Raw genomic sequence first — 15,573 nt, forward strand, 5'->3', positions numbered from 1 at the left:
GCGGCAGTGTATGTCAGGTGTCCCGAAAATCCTGCGTTGTCTCACCAAACACACACTGGCAGTTCTCTACTTCCACACAGTGTCGGGATCTAACCCATCTCTCCCCTCAGCAGCTAAGTTTGTCAGGCCCAGAGTGGCACCGTCACCAGCGTAAGAAATTCCAGGGCAAACACCAGTCTAGGATGATGCCCCAGAGGGCAGTTCCTTCACAATCAGTCCTTGCTTGCTGATGGGGTCACTGTGGGTGCTTCTGTGTCCGCGCGCTGTTTGTGTCTGCTCCTTCCCTGTCCCTCAAATAAGAGGTAGGCAAAGAGATTCAGTGGAGCTGTCTCCTCACGCCCTGCACAGGTTACAGATTCTCTATGCAGCTAGTGCCAGTCCTACACCACGACCTAGAGGGCTATTTACTTCACACAGCATCTCAGGTCATAATATGTCTCGGGTAGTGCAGTGTCCATCCTCGTCTGACCTGTGGCTTCCAGGGTGTATCACAGTCTTCCAAAGCAGGTATAGTAATGCCCATAACCTTTGTGATCTGCAATCCCTCCACTACGAGGTGCTACAAGGTGGCTCTGCTCCAGTGGGGCGCAGGGTACCTCGCGCCACGCTTCCAGACTAGGTGGCCTTCAGGAGTGCGTCTCCTTTCCAGAGTCACCTCGCTCCTTCAGGTCTCTCCAGGGGCCCATTGTCCTGCAGCAGGCCGCATAGTGTCCAATATTGAGGCCTGCTGATCTGGTACTCCCTCAGCCATGTGTTCCCAGAAATGCGCATCTGGGCTTCCACTGCAGACTGCTCTGTGGCTGCAGTGCGGGACTCGGCTCCTTGGCCAGGCTCCGGCCACCCTCACCGCCATATTCCCGCTGGGCGTGGTGGCGTCCCAGAGTCTCACGTGGACGCCTCCTCTGGTATTTAGTCCAGGTGGTACGGGGGCCTACCGCTGTCGACTGTGGAGCCATTGGCGCCATTGGACCGCAATCAACATGTGCCCATTTAGCAGCCGTCCTGGCCTCCGGCCTCAGAGATTCCGCTCCTGCTGAGGGGCCGGCACCACCTCTTCCCTCCAGGCACTCACAGGTTTCCCAGCACCTTCCTGCATGGGAGCTGAGGCTGCGATTCAAGCGACCAGACCCCTTCTAGCTGCCATCTCCAGCTGTCGCCAGGAGTATGAGGTCACGCAGCTGCTGACCCAACCAGAGCACCAGGGTGCCCACCATGGCTCCGCTACCCCCTGGGACGTTATCTACAAGGTAGGTGCCGGGATTCAGGATAATTAATGGGCTTGGTTCGCAGATTATTTACTGAGCGTCTAATACAGACGCCACCTTGGCCATCATGATAAAATTCTTACGAAGACATGTGCTTGCAAGCAAAACACTTTGTGAGTATGTTATCATGTATGTGGAAAACATGTAAAAGTTTAAACATGAACTTGTAAAATGGAAGTGTTTTTGCACGGGCCCTGTTTAACCCCACAACACTCCTTTTGCTCCTGAAGCTACTCTACTCAGCTAAATTGCACTGGGCTCGCTATGCTGCCCCAGACCTTGTCATATTTTTCATGCACTAGAAATTTTGCTCATAGAGTCGGATATAGGAAAGTGGCTGTGTGTAGGGCACGGTCTTCAACCATGCAGTAAGTAAGTTATTTGCCAATGACCTTCTGCACAAATCAGAAGTCTGAAGGTGCAAGGTGTAGCTCAAAGCCATGCCCTCCACATGAGCAAATCTCACTGTGCATGGCTTTAGGCCATTCCCAGCTGGCTCCAGGCATGACTGTGGAAAGTGATTGTTGGGTCACATGGTAAACAGACAAAAGTGCTGGGTTCCATTGTGTCAATGTGGGCCTCTGAATTCTGCTGTCCTTGGACCCCCTATTGCTTGCCCCAAAACCAAACACAAAGTATGTGACTTTAGTACTTGACCCTCAGGATAGCTGAGTAGAGCGGTTCAAGTCTTACTCATGGAGGTAGTGGGGATTAGAAACTTAAGACTTGGTGTGCACGGTAATAATTAATAAATCAATGTCTTGATAATACCACGACTTTAGTAAAAGACCCATTTTAATTCCAGACACACAAAAAGAACTAGAACATATGAAAATTAGTATCAGAGTCAGATGGATGTTGACGAGTCAAAACAGCAACAATGACATTGGTTGAGGAACGCACTTGCATTAGGTGTCCTTGAAAGTGACCACACTTGCATCCCCTGTACCAAGTGTCATGCTGATTTTCTAAATTGTCCTACTATTAATCACTGTTCAGGGATAGCTAATTTTCTGACAGTCCAGCCATGCTCTCTCGCACATACTAGTTCAGCCCCTGAACACAATTAAAGAAAGGGAGATGGAGTTTGTGTTTTGAGTCTTAGAGGGTGGCATGACAGTGGCTGTGGGAAGGCCACTGTGTACATTTGTGTCATGCTGGTGGCCTGTGTAAGGGTGGGCTTGTGTTTTTATTCACACTGACTACCATCTCATTTGACTTTGCCCATTCCAGTGTGAGTACCTCTTTAATGCCGAAGGATCTACGTCCACCTTCAGGATGTCCTGTGGAGCTGGGACTTCCAATCAACGACAACTCACTTTCTGCTCACCTTCACATTGGAGCCAGTAAAGGGCAGCTTGGGAAGGTGAAGAAAATCCTGCACACAGGTGGGTTGTACAACCTATATGTAGACATTAAACATCGGGGGTCAGTGTTTCCTTATTGATCATAGGTTCTGTATGTACCACTTCAGATATTGAAGACAAATAATATTTGTTATCTTCTCATAGGAATTTTAAGAAGGGCATTCCTGTGTTACACACCCTAGTTCTTGGCAGCTGGGCCTACGTAGTGCCCTTGTACTAAGTTAACTGTGTATCTACCCCTCTCCATGGCTGAATCTCGCAGGTCTCTCTTATGAGTACTCTACTCATCACTGACACGCTTTTTTTAGGTGTTGCCATGTTCTTTGGTTTGACGTTCCACTTCTTGCCCAAAAACACCAGGCTTGTTGTCTACTTCTCATCCCATTGCCCGTTCACCCGTGCCCTGGTAACTGATTGTCTCTCCTTTATCAATTACTGAATAACCCTCTGCTCACGATTTAGTCTCATCCGCGCCAAACTGACATCATCTGTTATGCTTAATTTACTTCAATCATTTGTCTGGGGCAACACTCTTCTCGCTTCTTCGGCTCAGAACCTAGCAAATTTCATCAGCATCACAATCAGACTTAACTTCTTTGTCAACCATCAACCACTCTCATGGCAAACTGCTTAACATCCTCAAGATCCTTTTCTATCTCATGTCCCTGCCTGATCACTGCACTCAACCACTGAAGGATTAATTACTGCAGCTGTGTCCTCCTCAGGTTCACCGAGAACCTATCTTTTGCATGGTCCTCTAGTCCACCTCCATCATAGGGCTTTGCTTCTGGAAATACTGTGTAACAAGCCAAAGCACCTAATCTACATTGCATCAGGCAAGCTGACTGGGTGTATTGACTTGCCCCATTACATGTACGCAACTTCTATACACTCAGCTTTCATCCATTCCTTCTCGCCGTTCATTACCTTTGTTTCGAGTAAACATCTTTTGTTTCACCTGTGTTCTCTTTAAATTACTCCAAGATTTAATTGAAAATATGACTAAATTCTAATCCAAAAATGCCAAAAACAGGGCAAAGGGGCTCACCAAAAAGAGAGGGTTGGAACCAGGCCTCAGTCTTCATTTTTTTTATAAGTGACGTTCTGCAGCAGTTTATTCACACTAAAAATAAACTGTTTGCATTCATAATGAAAATGTCTAGATTACTGATGATTATTATAACGTCTTCCCTGATTTATTGTCAGACGCCCATATTTTTATTTTCAGTATAATATTTGTTATTGAACGTGGTGAGACATACAACTAAATGATGCATATCGTGAAACCTACACCACTGTATAATGCAATAAATTACTACTTTTTGTACTCCAACCATATTATGATATAATCCATGTCCCGAATGCTTACATTTTCACATTAAGTCAGTTGTGTTTATTGTATAGTAAAACAAAAACATTACAAAATATGCCAGACATTCCATTATAAAATAAAAACACTCTAATAATAGTCGGTTAAAATTAGCAGTGCAATTTAACCTTGCAAGGATGGCTTATTGATAACATTGCAGGTATGTCAGATTTTATAAAAAAAACTTTGCAGAGATAGCATAAAGGTGTTCCAATATTATACAGACTATGTGCTGAGTCAGTCATTATTGATCATTTAATTAATCTGCCTCACATTATGGGATCAACTCAGGCTGAAAAGAAATTACAGGTCGCATTAATTAAAGAAGTATTCGCAAATCCAATCGGTCTTGTCTTTTTACCTGTTGGCCTTGCCAAAGCTTTTTACAGAAGCTGTGTGACATCAACAAAAAGAAAAAACGTGCAATACAGCTGCTGCAATGTTATGATTTTTTGTGTAAAGCTCATTGTTACACACAAGGGTATCCTGGCTCTGAGCAGGTATTTGTGTCTAGCCTTTCCTGTGGAGGCTCTTATGTGGAGTGGGAAATGGTTCCAAGCTTTAGGAGCAATGTAAGAGCATGCATGTCCTCCTAAACTGATTGTGTGTTTGCATGGGATGTGTGTGAGTAGGAGTCCTGCAGAGCAGAGGTGTCTGGGAGGTTGGTGGAAGTATTTGCGACTGTTCTGGTGGGTGGGACCTAAGCTGTGTATTGTGTGTGCGTGTGAGGAGTTTGAAATAAGCACGTTTGTGGATTGGGAGCCAGTGGAGCTCCCTGAGGTGTGATGTGGGGTGAATTCTGTGTTGCGGATGAGTCTGACTGCCGAGTTCTGAATCGTTTGTAGTCTTCTGGTGAGTTGCTTGGGGATTCCGGTATAGAAGGCTTTCCTATAGTCTAACTTGCTGGTGACTAGGTCTTCAGTGACAGTTTTTCTAGTATTGCTCTTGAGCCATTTGAAGATTTTCCTCTGCATATTTAGGGTGTGGAAGCAGGATGCAGTGATGGTGTTGACTCCTGAAGTCATGTTCAGTTTGCTGCCGATAATGATTTTGAGGTTCCTGGCATGGGTTCTGGGTGTGGGCATGGGTCTAAGTTGGGCCAGCCATTAGTTGGAGTCCCATAGTGAGCTGTTCTTATCGAATATCACTGTCTCTCTTGTTGGTGTTAAGAACAGTTGGCTTTCTTCCAGTTAACAACTTTGGTCATGCAGGCGGTGAACTTATTTCTTGTGTTGGAGGTCTTGTCTGAGAGAGCGAGAGTATGAGTTGCATGTCATTGGCATACGAGAGGATGCTGATATTATGCTCAAATGACATTGGCCAGAAGGATCATGTATGAGTTGAAGAGGATGGAGCTGAGCATTGAATCTTGAGGCACTCTGCAGATGAATTTGTGTACTTCCGAGAAGTAAGGTGCCATGCTGACAGCTTGTGTTCTATCCTTTAAAAAGGAGCAGATTCAGAGAAGAGTAGGTCCTTAGATGCCAATCTCGTGCAGGCGCTTGATGAGGATGGGTGTGAGATTGTGTCAAATGCTGCAGAGTGGCCCAGGAGAGTGAGCGCTGCTGTGCCTCTTCTGCCAAGGATCATGCAGATGCTGTCTGTAGCAGCGATGAGTGCTGTTTCTGTACTGTGGTTGGGCTGGAATGCAAACTACTTGGTGTCGAGGGGCCAGTGGTTGCTGATATGGTGGTCAATGAAGAGTCAGTTGATAAGTTTCTCTAAGACCTTTGTCATGTATGATAGGTGGGAGATAAGTCTGTAGGTGCAAAGCGTGGCTGAGTCAGCGGATGGCCTCTTGAGCAGGGGCGAGATATTTGCATGTTTACAGATGTGCAGGAATGTGGCCAAGTCTATGGAGGTGCTGAGGATGGGTGTTAGTGATTCTCTGATTGGTAGGAGGCCTTTGGTGAAGGTGTAGTTCGGGGCAAAGGTCAGATGGAGCCCCTAAGTGGATAGTCTTCATGGTAGCAGCATTTTCAACAGTGTTGACTACGGGCCATTGGGTCCAGTTTGTCCTTCAGCTGTAATGGAAAGTTGAGTTGTAACACTGACATGGTCTGCTCGAGTGTCAAAGTTGCTGTATATGGAAAAGATCATTTTTTGGGGTCGAATCCTTCCAAGAGATTGTTGCAAAAAAAGTTGCAAAACGGGGTCATAACACAACCAAAGCTGTCTGTAGGTAAAACCAAAAAGATAAGGAAAATCGACATGACATAACGGGGACATAGAACATATCCAGAGATGGTATCTCTGATATGTTTTACGTTTTCCTAATTTCCTAATAGTGCCCTTTTATTTTTACTTGGATGTTGAGATTTATTGTCTATATGTAAGGCTAATTAAAGGACTTATAACAAGTGATACTTAGCGAGTTGGCAGTCTACCCATACATAACATTTGCTGGAGCGGAAAGTTTCCCTTTTGTGGAAACCATTTATAATAGCTCTTTTGAGATTAGTCTTTTACCTGCTTGGTATTGCCTTTCAGGTCACCATGCAAGCCGTTGCAACTCTCCAGAGAGAGGTATACATTCTAAGCTCACTAGAGCATAGACAAAAATTGCTAATGTACATTGGTCAAGTTGACACTCAGAATCATCTTTGTACAATAAATCTGCCCAGGACCCTTCATCCCACAGCATCTCCACTTCAGAGAGATTAAGATAAATTACCCTTATCTTTGTTGCAAGTCCTTTACATACTCCTGGCAATAATCCTAGTTTATACATTTTTGCTGGATAACAGTAAATTCTATTTTTTTTTTACACTGGGAGTAACAAATTCAAGCCTACCCTGCTAGAGTAAATGTCTCCATTGAATTCTTCCCATTGCCCTGCTGAGCTATCCACCCACATGTGCCCTCTCTAGCTTCTCATACGATTCTCCTCAGGTCGCACCGTCGCATTTGCAGGAGCAGTTAGCAAAGGGATGTTCAGACCGCTGCGAGCTGGAGTGTCTGCATGCAGGACTCTCAGCGTCTCGCGTCAGTGTGTCGGCAAGGAAGTTGTGATTTCCTCTATCTCCGCAAGGTTTGATGTTTATATACCCGAAGGTATCCCCAGGGGTTCTACCTTGCTGTGCACTGTCGGACTTGAGATGACGTCAGGAATGAACCTTGTACATAGTTATTATGCAGGAGATGGTAGTCCTGCTGAGTTTCCGAGAATCCAGGATCCTCATGCATAATGTCTGAGGCTATTGTAAATGGAAAACCCCACGTTTTGTAAGAAGTACTGTAACTAGGTAAAGGGTCAGTCCTAGCAGCCTGTTATGTATGTAATTTAGGAACGAATATAGGTAAAAGGTTGGGATGTTACCCAAGCCTATATTGGGGTACCTATATGGAATATAACACCGGTAAGAGTGAACAGCTGTGGAAACAGGGAGACATCCATAAGTTTGTGCATATTGCAACTCGCCCACAAAACTATAGCCAAGCATATTCCTGGTCGAACAGCTTGTATTTAAATTTGAGAGCCTCAAAATGTTCTTTTGAAACATCTTTACATTTTCTTTAGTCTCTATTATTTTATTATCAAGTCCTAGAAATCCAAAACAAAGATACTGGTTTCATTATCCCTCTTTCCATGTTCTATTCATATGTGACATCGTTGGGACTGTAACCTCCACCCTTCGCTGAGAGTGTAGGGAAAAAAGACAGTTCAACTAAAAAAGTGTAACTGATTCTCTTTCAAGTAACTCCAACCCTCTACCTCAGCTGAACAGAAGTGGTCCAACACATCTATTGTCTCGAACTACACACAGCCCCTCTCAGCATCTCACCATGTACACATGCCTTCAGCAAGGAACTCCTCTCACTCCTTCAAGAAGAAGTGGATGTCAATTTCAATTTCAGCTTTATTCGGTACAAATTAATGACCATAAAAGACGTGGATGTCATCTGAGAGACGTCCACTTTAGAGATTGCCGCCGCAGCATCAAGGAAGAGATGTTTATTCTCCCTCTACTTTCTCATCCCAAAAACAGATGGCTTCCTTAGGACTATGCTTGCTATTGGTCCTCTCAACAACTACATCCTATCAGAACATTTCTGCATGACAACTCTGCATATTTCACCCCCCCCCTTCTCCAACAGGGAAATTACTTTGTGCTGGCTACGCATTTGTGAAGGGGGTATTCACGTCTTCACGTCTTCCGCCCTACCTTTTTTTTTTTAATTGTGTTTATTGGCATATCCGCAAAACAGTAGTACATTGCGAATACAACAGTTATGCAATACAGAAATGACAGTCAAATAAAGCACCTGGTGCACGTACATGGCATGCAGAGTGCTGGACATCAGCAACATTGCATCTTTGATCCACCCTAGGCGAGACAGTTGGCAGACAAGCAAATATAGTGGCTTATAACAAAACACATGGACCTATAGACCAGGGTTGTGAGACATAAAATTGTAGTGGCTTTAATCAGAGTTAGTGACATCAGTTCTCATTGACCCTTCTGCAGTTTCAGGTGTATCTGTGTCTATACTTTGCAGAAAGGCAGTTAAGGGTTTCCAAATATCTTTAGGGTGAGATAGTGTGGCATGAGTTCCCAGAATACAGACAATTGTTCGTGGCAGTAAGACACATCTTTAAGCCAGGCCTGGAACATCGGGGCCTGCTTCCTGACCCAATGCATTGCGACCCTGTGTTTAGATAATAAAAGTAGCATGGTTGTATGTCTGCTGTGGATATTTGGTATCTCTTTTACATATCGTAGTAAGCCAGTCACAGGATTGAAGGGGATTGGTGTACCAGTAATATAGTGTAGTGTGCTAAAAATCTTGCACCAGTAAGTGGCAACTTTGGGGCATTTCCACACAAGATGTATAAAGGTGGCCTGGTATGCGTGGCACCGTAAACAGTGGGGGTCGGAAGACAAACCCATCTTAAATAGTTGTGTTGTTGTGCAGTATAATCGATATATGTATTTGAAGTGTATGAAACGTAGCGTATAGTTAGGCAATAGCATTTCTAGGTGGCCACAGCAGAAGGACCAATGGGTATCCTACATATCAGATTCTAGTACAGAGTTCCAGGCTTCGCAAGCTTTCAGAATAAGGAATGGAGTGGAGTTTTACATTTGTGTGTAGAGATGTGTTATCACTTTACGCTGTGACGGGCTCGTATATATGTATTCCAGTGCAGTAAGGGTCAGCGGAGGAGCACGTTGCTCGCAATTGCAAATATAGGAACGTTTCCAGCGTCGTGGGAGTGGATGGGGCTCTGCCTTTGGGTGGAGGAAGGAAATGGTCATCAGAGTATAAATCCGCAAATGTTTTTCTGCCCATTGTGGTTACTCGCCCCATTAGCTCCTTTGTTCAATAGTGGGGGGAGCATGGAGTTATTGGCAAGAGGGTTAGAAGAAGCATACAGAATAGAAATACCGGCATGTTTTCTGAGCCTTTCCCATGCACAGCGAAGACTTTCCACAGGGTTAATCTCAGCCCTAGATGTTTCATGACACAGGAACAGTGCTGTTGTGAACGGCCGGGGGTAGGCTTTGTCACGCTCTATGGCCAAGTGTGGTTGGAATGTTATGGGGTGAATCCAGCAGCGCAAGAAATGGGCCTGTGCACACAAAGCATAAAGCTGCATGTCTGGTGCTCCCATTCCCCCCCCTGCGTGTGTGGCAGTGTAAGCAGTTCATAAGAGGCCTGAGGCTGCCCCCCTCCCAAATCAGCTATATCAGACTGGATTGTAAGCGTTTGAAGAAGCTAATGGTGAGTGGGATTGGAATATTTATGCATAAATAGAGGAATTTGGGGAGTATGATCATTTTTAGGTCGAGCCTACGCAGCACGCATGCGCTGCATAGGAAAAATACCTTTTGGAATCGGTTAGCCTTTCGCCCTAAAAACGTGCACGCGTTGCATTGCTTTCAATGGCAACGCGTGCACGTTTGGCGATTCCTTGCGGAAGTGAGCTTTGGCGCCATGTGTTAGCAATTATCGCTCCTGGCGCTGCTCGCTCCCGCAAGGGAAACGCTTTCACTTTAGCCAACATTTTATTTATTTATTTATTTAGTTTTAGCGCGATGTGCACGCCTTTACTTTCAGCATGATGCGCGCGCGCTTATTGTTTTTATCAGTTGTGGCAGATCAATGGTAAAGTAGAAGGGGCCGATTCACAGAACTAACTTAAGACAAAATCCTAAACTTACTACTTTTGGTATTCACAGAAGTTAGGATTTTGTCTTAAGTTTGTCTTAAGACAAACTTAAGACAGACTTAAGACAGTCTTAAGACAGACTTAAGACAGTCTTAAGACAGACTTAAGACAAACTTAAGACAGACTTAAGACAGACTTAAGACAGACTTAAGACAAACTTAAGACAAAATCCTAACTTAAGTCTGTCTTAAGTCTGTCTTAAGTCTGTCTTAAGTTTGTCTTAAGTCTGTCTTAAGACTGTCTTAAGTCTGTCTTAAGACTGTCTTAAGTCTGTCTTAAGTTTGTCTTAAGACAAACTTAAGACAAAATCCTAACTTCTGTGAATACCAAAAGTAGTAAGTTTAGGATTTTGTCTTAAGTTAGTTCTGTGAATCGGGCCCGAAGATTTCGGGCTTGAAAGGCAGAGAAGATAGTCAGTATGAGTTAATTCGTTTTCTCGTAAATAACTCGTGCTGTGCAGAAGGAATGAGGACATGGACTTTCAAAAAATGCTCTAAATCGCATTTAGCCCTAGACTTGTGGCTGACAGCTTTGATTACCTAGATTTTAATCTTGATCATGGGTAAAACATCATGCTTGCACTCTGTTTTGTGACGAGTAGCCTGAACAGGAAAAGCCTTCACGGTTACCCCATACTAAAAGGGGATGGAAACAAATGGGCAGATTTATGTTTGACTTGCGCCTCATTTACGCCGCCGTTGCGTCACTTTTGTGACGCAGCAGCGGCGCAAATCCTGCGCCATGGTGCGGGGTATTTACAACGTGACGCATCTGGGAGATGCGTCACGTTGTAAAGCCCTGCGCCACATGTAGGCGTTCAAGGGCAGGTGGGGGGCGTTCCGGCGCAGGAACGCCTCCTAAAAGGAACGCCCCCTAAAAGTGGCTGAGTGAAATCTACAAGATTTCATTCAGTAACTTTTGAGCCCATGCTGCGACAAAACCCTGCGCCTGCTTGAAGCAGGCGTAAGGATTGACGCAGCATTGTGCAGATAGGGCCCCCTAGAGCATTGCTGGAGCTGCGTCGCGCTTGCGACGCAACTCCAGCAATGCGCCACTTTTACGGCACAGATGCGTGACGCATCTGTGCCGTTTTTGCCCCATGGTGCGCCGCATTATAAATGCGTTACAACAAACAAATGATGGACGGAATGCTGACAATGCAGACATTCTCCCCCAGTCAAGAGATCTGGGTTAAATCCATCGTTCTTTTGCCCACTACGCCACCCCAGTTTAGACATGGCCATATGCAAATCAGTCTTGACCCTGTGCCTCATGGGAACAGTCCAGCCCGAACTGCCAAGCCATGTCTTCCCTGGACCGGAATCATGCATCCTAGGACCGGTTTCTGGCTATCAGCCGTCATCAGCCAGGATAGCTTGACTCCAGTGGCGTAGTGAGCACGGGTCCCACGTCTGGGAATACCCATCCCACTTAGGGCGAAAAGCGTTACAACAAACAAATGATGGACGGAATGCTGACAATGCAGACATTCTCCCCCAGTCAAGAGATCTGGGTTAAATCCATCGTTCTTTTGCCCACTACGCCACCCCAGTTTAGACATGGCCATATGCAAATCAGTCTTGACCCTGTGCCTCATGGGAACAGTCCAGCCCGAACTGCCAAGCCATGTCTTCCCTGGACCGGAATCATGCATCCTAGGACCGGTTTCTGGCTATCAGCCGTCATCAGCCAGGATAGCTTGACTCCAGTGGCGTAGTGAGCACGGGTCCCACGTCTGGGAATACCCATCCCACTTAGGGCGAAAAGCGTTACAACAAACAAATGATGGACGGAATGCTGACAATGCAGACATTCTCCCCCAGTCAAGAGATCTGGGTTAAATCCATCGTTCTTTTGCCCACTACGCCACCCCAGTTTAGACATGGCCATATGCAAATCAGTCTTGACCCTGTGCCTCATGGGAACAGTCCAGCCCGAACTGCCAAGCCATGTCTTCCCTGGACCGGAATCATGCATCCTAGGACCGGTTTCTGGCTATCAGCCGTCATCAGCCAGGATAGCTTGACTCCAGTGGCGTAGTGAGCACGGGTCCCACGTCTGGGAATACCCATCCCACTTAGGGCGAAAAGCGTTACAACAAACAAATGATGGACGGAATGCTGACAATGCAGACATTCTCCCCCAGTCAAGAGATCTGGGTTAAATCCATCGTTCTTTTGCCCACTACGCCACCCCAGTTTAGACATGGCCATATGCAAATCAGTCTTGACCCTGTGCCTCATGGGAACAGTCCAGCCCGAACTGCCAAGCCATGTCTTCCCTGGACCGGAATCATGCATCCTAGGACCGGTTTCTGGCTATCAGCCGTCATCAGCCAGGATAGCTTGACTCCAGTGGCGTAGTGAGCACGGGTCCCACGTCTGGGAATACCCATCCCACTTAGGGCGAAAAGCGTTACAACAAACAAATGATGGACGGAATGCTGACAATGCAGACATTCTCCCCCAGTCAAGAGATCTGGGTTAAATCCATCGTTCTTTTGCCCACTACGCCACCCCAGTTTAGACATGGCCATATGCAAATCAGTCTTGACCCTGTGCCTCATGGGAACAGTCCAGCCCGAACTGCCAAGCCATGTCTTCCCTGGACCGGAATCATGCATCCTAGGACCGGTTTCTGGCTATCAGCCGTCATCAGCCAGGATAGCTTGACTCCAGTGGCGTAGTGAGCACGGGTCCCACGTCTGGGAATACCCATCCCACTTAGGGCGAAAAGCGTTACAACAAACAAATGATGGACGGAATGCTGACAATGCAGACATTCTCCCCCAGTCAAGAGATCTGGGTTAAATCCATCGTTCTTTTGCCCACTACGCCACCCCAGTTTAGACATGGCCATATGCAAATCAGTCTTGACCCTGTGCCTCATGGGAACAGTCCAGCCCGAACTGCCAAGCCATGTCTTCCCTGGACCGGAATCATGCATCCTAGGACCGGTTTCTGGCTATCAGCCGTCATCAGCCAGGATAGCTTGACTCCAGTGGCGTAGTGAGCACGGGTCCCACGTCTGGGAATACCCATCCCACTTAGGGCGAAAAGCGTTACAACAAACAAATGATGGACGGAATGCTGACAATGCAGACATTCTCCCCCAGTCAAGAGATCTGGGTTAAATCCATCGTTCTTTTGCCCACTACGCCACCCCAGTTTAGACATGGCCATATGCAAATCAGTCTTGACCCTGTGCCTCATGGGAACAGTCCAGCCCGAACTGCCAAGCCATGTCTTCCCTGGACCGGAATCATGCATCCTAGGACCGGTTTCTGGCTATCAGCCGTCATCAGCCAGGATAGCTTGACTCCAGTGGCGTAGTGAGCACGGGTCCCACGTCTGGGAATACCCATCCCACTTAGGGCGAAAAGCGTTACAACAAACAAATGATGGACGGAATGCTGACAATGCAGACATTCTCCCCCAGTCAAGAGATCTGGGTTAAATCCATCGTTCTTTTGCCCACTACGCCACCCCAGTTTAGACATGGCCATATGCAAATCAGTCTTGACCCTGTGCCTCATGGGAACAGTCCAGCCCGAACTGCCAAGCCATGTCTTCCCTGGACCGGAATCATGCATCCTAGGACCGGTTTCTGGCTATCAGCCGTCATCAGCCAGGATAGCTTGACTCCAGTGGCGTAGTGAGCACGGGTCCCACGTCTGGGAATACCCATCCCACTTAGGGCGAAAAGCGTTACAACAAACAAATGATGGACGGAATGCTGACAATGCAGACATTCTCCCCCAGTCAAGAGATCTGGGTTAAATCCATCGTTCTTTTGCCCACTACGCCACCCCAGTTTAGACATGGCCATATGCAAATCAGTCTTGACCCTGTGCCTCATGGGAACAGTCCAGCCCGAACTGCCAAGCCATGTCTTCCCTGGACCGGAATCATGCATCCTAGGACCGGTTTCTGGCTATCAGCCGTCATCAGCCAGGATAGCTTGACTCCAGTGGCGTAGTGAGCACGGGTCCCACGTCTGGGAATACCCATCCCACTTAGGGCGAAAAGCGTTACAACAAACAAATGATGGACGGAATGCTGACAATGCAGACATTCTCCCCCAGTCAAGAGATCTGGGTTAAATCCATCGTTCTTTTGCCCACTACGCCACGCCAGTTTAGACATGGCCATATGCAAATCAGTCTTGACCCTGTGCCTCATGGGAACAGTCCAGCCCGAACTGCCAAGCCATGTCTTCCCTGGACCGGAATCATGCATCCTAGGACCGGTTTCTGGCTATCAGCCGTCATCAGCCAGGATAGCTTGACTCCAGTGGCGTAGTGAGCACGGGTCCCACGTCTGGGAATACCCATCCCACTTAGGGCGAAAAGCGTTACAACAAACAAATGATGGACGGAATGCTGACAATGCAGACATTCTCCCCCAGTCAAGAGATCTGGGTTAAATCCATCGTTCTTTTGCCCACTACGCCACCCCAGTTTAGACATGGCCATATGCAAATCAGTCTTGACCCTGTGCCTCATGGGAACAGTCCAGCCCGAACTGCCAAGCCATGTCTTCCCTGGACCGGAATCATGCATCCTAGGACCGGTTTCTGGCTATCAGCCGTCATCAGCCAGGATAGCTTGACTCCAGTGGCGTAGTGAGCACGGGTCCCACGTCTGGGAATACCCATCCCACTTAGGGCGAAAAGCGTTACAACAAACAAATGATGGACGGAATGCTGACAATGCAGACATTCTCCCCCAGTCAAGAGATCTGGGTTAAATCCATCGTTCTTTTGCCCACTACGCCACCCCAGTTTAGACATGGCCATATGCAAATCAGTCTTGACCCTGTGCCTCATGGGAACAGTCCAGCCCGAACTGCCAAGCCATGTCTTCCCTGGACCGGAATCATGCATCCTAGGACCGGTTTCTGGCTATCAGCCGTCATCAGCCAGGATAGCTTGACTCCAGTGGCGTAGTGAGCACGGGTCCCACGTCTGGGAATACCCATCCCACTTAGGGCGAAAAGCGTTACAACAAACAAATGATGGACGGAATGCTGACAATGCAGACATTCTCCCCCAGTCAAGAGATCTGGGTTAAATCCATCGTTCTTTTGCCCACTACGCCACCCCAGTTTAGACATGGCCATATGCAAATCAGTCTTGACCCTGTGCCTCATGGGAACAGTCCAGCCCGAACTGCCAAGCCATGTCTTCCCTGGACCGGAATCATGCATCCTAGGACCGGTTTCTGGCTATCAGCCGTCATCAGCCAGGATAGCTTGACTCCAGTGGCGTAGTGAGCACGGGTCCCACGTCTGGGAATACCCATCCCACTTAGGGCGAAAAGCGTTACAACAAACAAATGATGGACGGAATGCTGACAATGCAGACATTCTCCCCCAGTCAAGAGATCTGGGTTAAATC

The 15,573-nt window shown here is 47.0% G+C and overlaps 1 protein-coding gene across 1 annotated transcript in view; it reads left to right on the forward strand.

Moving 5' to 3' along the window:
• LOC146811996 (inactive serine/threonine-protein kinase TEX14-like) overlaps positions 1-15,573 on the forward strand; it is a 696,679-nt gene that overhangs the window by 126,785 nt on the left and 554,321 nt on the right. The window contains exon 2 of the mRNA XM_085615117.1: positions 2,499-2,653. Within this exon, the coding sequence (XP_085471243.1) occupies positions 2,515-2,653 (139 nt within the window). The 5' untranslated portion in view covers positions 2,499-2,514. The remainder of the gene's footprint in view (positions 1-2,498; positions 2,654-15,573) is intronic.

This window comes from Triturus cristatus, chromosome 7, assembly GCF_964204655.1.
Source record: "Triturus cristatus chromosome 7, aTriCri1.1, whole genome shotgun sequence".
Taxonomy (NCBI): Eukaryota; Metazoa; Chordata; class Amphibia; order Caudata; family Salamandridae; genus Triturus; species Triturus cristatus.